The sequence below is a fragment of the Sinohyriopsis cumingii genome, chromosome 7 (genome assembly GCF_028554795.1).
Source record: "Sinohyriopsis cumingii isolate HCF-2022 chromosome 7, ASM2855479v2, whole genome shotgun sequence".
Classification (NCBI taxonomy): Eukaryota; Metazoa; Mollusca; class Bivalvia; order Unionida; family Unionidae; genus Sinohyriopsis; species Sinohyriopsis cumingii.
In genome coordinates this window covers 11,511,279-11,520,663 of record NC_142967.1, presented here as the reverse complement: position 1 = coordinate 11,520,663, position 9,385 = coordinate 11,511,279, and the positions used below count along the sequence as shown (strand labels likewise).

At 34.6% G+C, this 9,385-nt stretch overlaps 1 protein-coding gene across 1 annotated transcript; it reads right to left on the bottom strand.

Annotated features, from left to right (window-relative positions):
- Window positions 1–2,383: 2,383 nt before the first annotated feature.
- LOC149794735 (uncharacterized) lies at window positions 2,384–8,749 on the bottom strand. Its single transcript, XM_089963967.1, has 6 exons — window positions 8,630–8,749; window positions 6,841–6,907; window positions 5,838–5,983; window positions 4,882–5,119; window positions 4,209–4,279; window positions 2,384–3,473 (listed from the first exon to the last, which is right to left on the bottom strand). Exons 1-4 carry the CDS (start codon window positions 8,681–8,683, stop codon window positions 4,883–4,885), a joined length of 504 nt encoding a protein of 167 aa, XP_089820093.1. The 5' UTR covers window positions 8,684–8,749; the 3' UTR covers window positions 2,384–3,473; window positions 4,209–4,279; window position 4,882.
- Between the last annotated feature and the right edge of the window lie 636 nt (window positions 8,750–9,385).

The following is a 9,385-nucleotide window of genomic DNA, read 5'->3' as shown; positions in this document are numbered from 1 at the left end:
GCAACATTTATTACTTCCAGTTCAGAATCCACGAATGTAGTCCCGGTCTAGCTGTAAAACATTTTTTCCTCTCTCAGTTTTGGTGGTGATACATGAGTTCGATTTAGTCATTCTTGTTATTTGTTTAAAGGTAATTGTTTATTGTTTAGAATTTGAGCATTATGATGTGGTTATGAGTGTATTTTGGTGACAGTGCTCAGCGAGCAACGAGTCATTGATGTTGATCCAATGTTTTTGGCATCGCAGTGTTCGGGGGTTATTTTCATTTCTTTTAGTGAAAGATTACTTTCTTCTTGAGCTGTCTTTCTTAGGCGTACACAAAAAGATATATTGTTAATAACGGTATACTGTACCAGTAATATACCCTGTACAATTAACAGAGTGGATTCCCCGCAACAAAATGACTTCCTTAAAGTGGCTGGGTTTCTATTTTTTATAAGCCATATAGAACGTTTCTATGAAGAACAGTGTGCACATCCAACACCCGTGTTTCCATTTATAAGATAAAATTTTGTTATGATCGGCATGATGTAAAACAACAATTCAAAATAAGCTCAAATGAGCTTTCTACTGACATAACATAAAAACAATACAGATATTAAATCAAACATGATTTGCTGGACTAAACTAACACAGTATAGTAGGTAGCTATAATTGGGACAAATCTCATAGCACATAACTTAAAATATAAGAACTTTAAACATCTTAGAAAGCAGTAAATAAAAGTGAAATTTTAGTATTTAGATAAAACAAGAAAATATTTTAAAATAAAAATACACCACCATCCCACAAAAACAGAAGGAGTGAACCTGAAGGATGTTTTAAAAGAGTCTAGGCAACTTGTTATTAAGTGTTAAAATCGAAATTAAATTAAACAAAGCACAAATTCATGTTTACTATTGGTGCATTGGTAGGATGACATGTGCAGTCTGTGAGAAATTCATGTGTACTGTTGGTGCACTGGTAAGATGGCATTTGCAGCCTGTGACAAATTCATGTGTACTGTTGGTGCATGGGTAAGATGGCATTTGCAGCCTGTGACAAATTCATGTGTACTGTTGGTGCATGGGTAAGATGACATTTGCAGCCTGTGACAAATTCATGTGTACCGATGCACCATTTGTATGAAGGGCATCTGAAATATGTGACAGATACGTCTGTACTATAAGTGCGTTTATAGGAAAGATATGCATCGTGTGACAAATTCATGTGTACGTTAGATGCAATGGTAGAAGAGACATTTTGTCTCTGGATATATCCACCTTAAACAAGATAAATCTACATTTTCCATTATTTCCCTGTTTCAAGTATGCCCCATATAACTGATTTATTTTGTCTAATGCATAAATTAATTAGTTATAACAGCATCTATGATTTTTAGCTATCATAAAGGTGTTCATTATGGATTTTCCCCAACATGATGTTCAATATATGACTAAACTAATTAAGTTCTAATATATGTCCATTTCCTACATATTTTTGCATTTTTTGATGACATCAGGTACATTCGTTATATGTTCAACGACACCAAGGCAGTAAACATTGTGTTGAGCTCTAACATTGGCACAACATATTAAAAATTCAGCATAGATTAAGTTGCATATTTTGGAAATATTCACATTTTAATAAAATGCTTTGAATTTTTTTTGTACAAGTGACATTTCCGGGACCGGCCGAATCACAGCTGATCAGTTTGTCATTTTATGTTCTGTTTAGTTTTTAATGCTGCTTTTCAGTGAATAACATTGAAGTGCCATTGTCAGTAGATCTTCAGGAAAATGAAGAGAAAAGTATGAATGATTTTCTAAGGGACTATAATAGGGTCCTATAACAGATGACTGACTCAGTTTGTCTAATGATACCAGAAGAGTTCTTCCAATCGTTAGAGCAAACCAATATTGAAGAACCAGAGAGCCCTATTTGTAGCTGATACGATAGTTGTTTTGTATTAGAAGAGTACCCGATCCATATTCTGTTCTTGTTCGTACTAACTGCTGAACAGAATGATGTAAAATTGCAATAAAATCCATGGTACTAGTCTATGTTTAGCACCTGCTAACTTTTAACCTTGGTCGTCATAGGAGTTGATATTCTATACCGTAAACAGATTAATCTCTAGCGCTAAAGCAGGAAATTTGTACAGCAAGTTTTCTTCGTGTTAATAAAACAGAATAATAATGATGATTTTGAGATACTCATGTCTATGTCTGGTCGTCATAAACGCTGTTTGATGCTGACTCTAATTTGTAGATTCTTTTCAGTTGGTTAATAATAATAATAATAATAATAATAATAATGATGAAATGCAAACTAAAAGTCAGAATTGTACTATTTCTATAATAGAATTTTGAGATATCTACCAAAAACGTATTCTGGGCAATATATGCTAAGGAAATTCAAACAGAAACTAAAGTTCGAAATTGCATGATTTACCTTCCAGATTCCTGGGATGTCTGGGGGAAAAAAACTATTTCCGGCTAAACAGCAAAAGCAATGTCACAATATATGCTAAGGAAATTCAAACTGAAACTAAAGTTCGAAATTGCATGATTTACATTCCAGATTCCTGGGATGTCTGGGGAAAAAAAAACTATTTCCGGCTAAACAGCAAAGATGGCGCTATACAGTTTCGCATTTGGCATAGGGTTAGGATTTTAAAGAAAAAGAATGTCCCCGGCTTTCCTCACTGGTTATACTGGCTACTTAAAAAAGACCTTGTATATCTTAGGTATAATGCAAAGAACCTTTAATTCCCTTTATTTTGGTGTATGATTGATGGGTGTACTATGGGTTATAGAGTATACAGCTTGGCCTTACTTCAAATCTGCACCTTTCAAAAAAGTGCTAGCTCTACTTGGTCATTTTCACTTCCTGAACTTCAGAGGTAAATTGTATAAAAAAGAGCCGATAACGTTTTTTACATTTTATATATTTGGTAATTCATTCATTGCACTTTCAGAAGCTTTCTCTAGTCTGGCAAAATTCATTTTCCCTATTTTAATAGCTGCTATGTATAGTGTACTTTAGACTAATTCAGACTGATTTTTTAACACAAGGGAGCAGTCATTTTAGTTAGCAGTGTGCTTAAATCATGTAAAACTTCCAAAAGTACAATATCCAAAAGAAATATCATCCAAATTACATTAATGTAGCATAGAGGTATGCAAACATTCTCTCCACTGTGCTTGTTTTAAATGCGAACTACTTCACCTTACATACGTCACTCTCTCAAAAGTACATATTATCTGGTGAGCGCCACCAAAAGCAATGTCACATTCTAAAAGGAAATAATCTACATCCGGGTCTGCAGAGAACTGAAACCTCGCGAAGAAGTGTCATATATAAGTCACCAGTGTGTCAGTTGTTGCAAACAAACATTTTATGACAGTTTTGCAATCGTCTGAATTGAGATCTGGAAACGTTGCTTGCAGTGTCATGAAATTCTCTCCCTGGCTCTTGTGTGAACAACATTGCTGGGGGAAAAAAAAAAGATTACGTGAAAATATCAAAAACTGAGTTTTGCAAAAGAAAGCAAGATTCAACGATTAATTACTCAAAAGAATACTCAAATTCATATACAAATGTTTGAAGAAAATATAATTGCAGAGACCTCTATTTTTTATCCGAATGCAAAACCTTCGCGTCCACTTTTATCTGAATTAGGGAAATATTGTTTGGTATTTTATATTTTCTTCGTGACTAAGCAATAATTCTAAAATAATTTTATATTATCAAGATTCTGTGAAAGTTCATACCATCAAACATGTGAAATATTTAAGCCTGGCACTTTAAGAAGAAAATGTTCGTACCATGTGAATCACTATCTGGGTTACTACATAATATCTGTACACAGTGATTTGTTGACGAGTGTATGAAATAGATTCCATAATATCTGTACACAGTGATTTGTTGACGAGTGTATGAAATAGATTCTCATTTGATCTAGAAAAGCATAAGTGATTATTATTTTGCATGCACTGTAACAACTGTGTTCAGATAATTTATTATTCAATGTGTACATATAATCGATATTCAGTGCTTACATATAATCGTTATTTAATGTCAACATATAGTCAATATTTAATGTGTACATATAATAGATATTCAATGTGTCAATATACTCTATATTTAACGTGTACACTAATCGGTGTTCAGTGTGTTTATACATACACTCGCGATTCAAAACTAGTATTCCGTAATGCACTTACTGACTCATATAATTTTAACCCCTCCGAACCGTCCAGAGTCATTAGCTTGGAAAGAGTTTCAGACTGCAACACTGTAAGAGACAATATTATTTTGAGATTGCTACAGACATCGCCAACATTAAAAACGTTGTAGTAACCGAGAGTTATAACTTACGCAACAGAGCCTTTTTTCTAACAGTCAGGAGAAAATTATTATAACCTCGTGTCTACCTAGAGAACCGATAACATCTGATAAATCTTGTTGAGAAACGATGCTGGTAAGTCCATTATTCTGTATAGATCCGGACTTAAGCAATACACTGTTAGGTGGACCCCATGTCTAGAAGAACGTAACAAATGCCTGCTACCTACCAAACATCACATAAAATTATAAGTGGAATCAGGGGCGTAAATTATATAGCAAGAATATGCAAAGCCCAGAGCCAACGAAATATTTTACACTATAGATTAGGCAGGTGCCCAACGGTAAGTTTTACTTAGGGGCCCACATAGAGCCCAGATATCGTAGCTAAGCCAGTGAGTGAAATAATAAACATATTTTGACATTTTACTATTCTCTTCTGGAGTTTTTTTTAGGAATCTTCACTTCATGCAATCAGTCTTCCATTAGCTTACGTTTTAACATACGAAAAGCTAAAAAATAATTTGACTTAGTGTGAGAGAAATTGCACACCCTAAATGCTTTCCAGAAGACTTTGAAATGCTTCCAGGGAAATTACTGTGGTCATCATTCCTGTTCGAACGTGTAACTGTCGTCCGTTTCCGGACTCATCTATACTCGATTTAAGATTTAGACCTTCTAGAACGTGTTGAAGGTCAGTGTACTTCACCTGTTCTGCAATGATGCCATCGAAGTCAACGTCAACCCTCACATCCAAGCCTCTCTCTAAGGCAAATAGTGACTGCCTTGTCTTCAAAAGTAAAGTAAATTAAAAGACATAAAATATTTAATATTCAACAGGAATGTGAGATCTGATAAAATTACTTGAAAACCTAAAAATCTTAATTTTAGAACAAATTTAAGACAAACTGGTTTAAATAAATTGGAAAACATGAATTATTCGGCAAGGTATACTATTTATTGTTACATCGCTTCAACAGCGTGATCCATACATACATACGTACGTACGTACACACACACACACATTCCTTGCTATTACATTCATCTCGATATTTCGTAAGAGGCCTCCACGCTAGCATCAAGCAATTCGACGTCGGTGCCCATCAGCTGATATATGCACTGTCCTTTGACATTCGACAGATTTTGTAAAAAGTATTAAATTTCCCCCAACTTCATGTTTCAGATTAAAACCAACAACAGGCTTATATTCCATTTTTATAGGAATGTTCAAGAAATCTTGAGATTTAAAACCTTTTAGAAATATCATTGTGTCAATTTTATAGGGTATTACAGACAATTGATAGATGCGAATATATTGTGTCTTCAATTGTACATTCTTATTATACTTGTGCGAAACACACACACACACACACACACACACACACACACACACACCGATTACGTTTGTTCTTTCTTCAGGATGGGGTTACAGACTTTGCTCCCTTGATTTACACGTTTTATTTCATTCGATTTTATTTGATCTGTTTTTCGTTCCAGGTCAAACTCACAAAATCCTTCAGGAACTTTATAACCATCAACTGAAACTTCGTATCCACTTTCAGCATTTCTCGGAAACCGTACCGCCAAAGAGATGGAGTTGTCTCCCGCATTAGGATGGATAAAATGTCCTGGGAGTCAGTGGAATCACAAGTTGCTAGAAAAATATACTAATAATTAACTGCTGTACACACACACACACACACACACACACATTCTCTCTCATGTGATGATTTACACGTTTAGTCACGTTTAGTTATTTATAGCATGCATCCATCTTCGCTAGCCAAGGTTCCAATAACCCTCTCTACACCTTGGCATATCGAGCAGATATTTCTGAGCTTCGGGTCTATGAATTTCACAACCTGAATGGACTGATAAAGAAGGAATTTTCCAGTGTTGTTCCGTGTTTGCACAAATACCTTTCACTGAAATACACCTATAATGGCTTCCCTCTGGTACATAGTCATACTTTCGATGTTATACAAAGTATCCTTGTTAGGTCAAATGCAACCACCGTTTTCGGCGAATGTACAATGCACCACGCTATTGTTTAGTTATTCTAAGGAAGAAAACACATGAAATCCAATAGATATCGCTAGGACAAAGAACCAATATAGCTGTTCGATCCGCCAAGGTATAAATAGGGTTATCGGAACCTTGGCTAGCGAAGATTGCATGCATCTTGATCAACAGAGTTGCATATATATACACACACACACATTCATCATTAGGACAATTGTCTTTGCGATGGGCACTTTCGTCACCATCATTTTATTATCACATATAGTCAATCTATTCCACAATATCGTTTTAAAGTGTCATATGCAATTTACGTCTTGCAGCTCCTTTTATTATATTAAAAAAGCCAAAAAAATTAACAAAATACAAAACTTAAGAGTCTGAAGTTAACTGTACCGGAATAAGGACCTTTGATAACAGTTACATTTGCGTAAGGTAATTATTCCAAACAATGAAATCCACTGTTTATTTGCCAATAAACGCGGGACTTACCCTCTGATGGTCCTACAGTTCCCCAGGCCTGTCTCTCCAGATCCCTGGGACAGTAGTGCCCTTTACCCTGGAGGACAAAATATTCTTGTTTTGTCAGAACATATTAAGGTCAGTAGGAAATTGTTCATTTTTCTAGTCGTTTTCTCTTTCTGATTGTGGATAATTTGTTTTAGGTAGTAATTATCTCATTATATATATATATATATATATATATATATATATATATATATATATATATATATATATATATATGCATGCATGTATGTATCTATGTACTTGTGTATGTATGTATGTATGTATGCATGTATGTATGTATTTCGTTATCAAATGTAACAAGTTAATGTCCGAGCTGTGCCCTCCCTGTACTGTACATTTATAAACCTATCGTCAGCACGATTGTTACATAAGACCAGCTAGGGCTACTCCTACTTAGTCATCGGGGATATTCAGACACAATTTCAGTCCTTTATCGTCTTGTACTCATGCCAGTAGTGTTGAAATTGGTGTTACACAGGTATGGTACAAACGACAGGGCGATAAGATAAGCGTGCTAAATAACGATGTTAAATGATAACCATACCGTCAGGTAGTGGTATATTCTGACACATTTTTAATGATTTAATTCCTTGCCAATCTTAGCTTCAGTAATATGCGAAATGCAGTTCATAATTTTACTGCTTACCTCAAAGTTGGTATTCGAAAAATCCGAAGCCTATATTTGAACTGGCGCTTATTTTGTCATTGTTTTATACACGAAGGAAGCTCCGTATAGAAATAACACTGGTAATTCGTCTAGTTTAGCTAATATTTCATTTCAAGATGTAATTTGTTTATGTCCTTGACAATGAATAAATTCTGTTTTAGTGGCATTTTTTAGGCCTATATCTATATTGCAAAAAGAATGTTGACTCTTTTTATTTCACAGAATTTTCGAGAATTTCTATAAATTCAACAAGTACAGTCATTAGCGAATACATGTAAGGATGCATATTAAGATCCATTACACCGAATGCTTACACCTGTGAGAATCCTGGCAATACCCATTGTGTTAAAGTCACGGGGTCAATAAGGATTCAAAGCGAAAGTTGACTGATCTGATAGTACATGTAGTGGTACTTAGGCGTATTTAGCAGTCACGATTTTTTGAAAGACGAGTCATTATTTCGTACGAAAATCAATTTATTTTTTCATGAGAATTATGCAACCATTTTAGCAAAATTAATGACCAAGATAGTCGAACAATGTCCTAATTTCAGTAAACAATCAAAAGGATACTTCTCAGGGATAAGATCCCCAAGACTTCAGAAAGGGTCAGACAATTTAGGTCGTAAAAATTGACATATGTTCTCTCAAAAGTATATACATGTATTTTCAAGGCAAACATCTCAGACTTGAATATCTCATCACAATTATTCGAAAAGAAAACAAAATTATTTCATTAATTAGTCTATTCAGCTATTTTCCAAATCAGTACCCTTTTAAATGTATGTCATTTCCATATATTTTGTTCTACATTTATAACTACTACACCAACTGCAACAACACAGTAATAACTACAGCTACAGCAACAATTACTGCTACATAACTCTAGAACCACATAAAACACACAACACAACATTAATGATAATAATAATAATAATAATAAGAAGAAGAAGAAGAAGAAGAAGCAAAAGGAGAAAAAGAAACATGACCAATTTTCTTAAGTTCTCGAAACTTCATTAAACACGAAAAAGTTAAACTAAATGACATTGTATTCTTTAACTTTTGTCTACTAGCTAACTAGACCTACCTTTAGACCAAGGAAACCATCCACGGTGTCTTCTGCTTGATTGTCGGCAGACATACTCCAGTAAATGGTGCTAAATTTATATTTTTTTATATCAGAAATATTTTATCATTTAAATGAACTAAAAGGAAGCTTTTTATCTGTCTTATACTGAACAACCGGAAAACTGAAAAGGTTTATTGGTAACTAGAACCGTGGGAGGATGTGTCAAAAAATTTCAGGCAACCGCGCGACCCTATATTGCGTTCTAAAAATAAGTTCAATACATAGTTTATTTCAATAAGTATTTATCTTACAACAATGCCTGTTAACGGGTCATGAGAGGTAATCGTACACTTTAATTGTAAAGGTATATTTTGGGTGCCTCGAATTATCGACACGCTGCTTTGGGAGTTCACACTGTTTGCTGTGAAATTCTGTTTTTAACAAGATATATGGTCGCCTATTAAAGACATGGTTTATGCTTAAGCAGGCTGACCAAACTATTACTTTTAATCAAATCCGATATATAACCTCTTGCAAACATACTGTCACACGTGTGGAAGTGCCTCTTAAACAGTGAAAATAGTACAATGTTGTGTGCTGCCAAGATTTACTCAGCATCTGTGAAAATAGTACGGTACACTGTTGACCCTGGATCATTGTCCAACGCGGACTATGATCCGATCGATACGCTTTATCAGTGCCCCATTAGGTGGTTTCTTAATTTAGTCACTAAATATTTGATCAGGGCAAGACTCTCTCTCTCTCTCTCTCTCT

Coding starts and splice junctions, on each gene's coding strand:
- LOC149794735 (XM_089963967.1), bottom strand. CDS start 8,683: ATGTCTGCCGACAATCAAGCAGAAGACACCGTGGATGGTTTCCTTGGT. Junction 6,908..8,629: donor ATGGTTTCCTTGGTCTAAAG/GTAGGTCTAGTT, acceptor TTTGTCCTCCAG/GGTAAAGGGCACTACTGTCC. Junction 5,984..6,840: donor AACTGTAGGACCATCAGAGG/GTAAGTCCCGCG, acceptor ATATTTTTCTAG/CAACTTGTGATTCCACTGAC.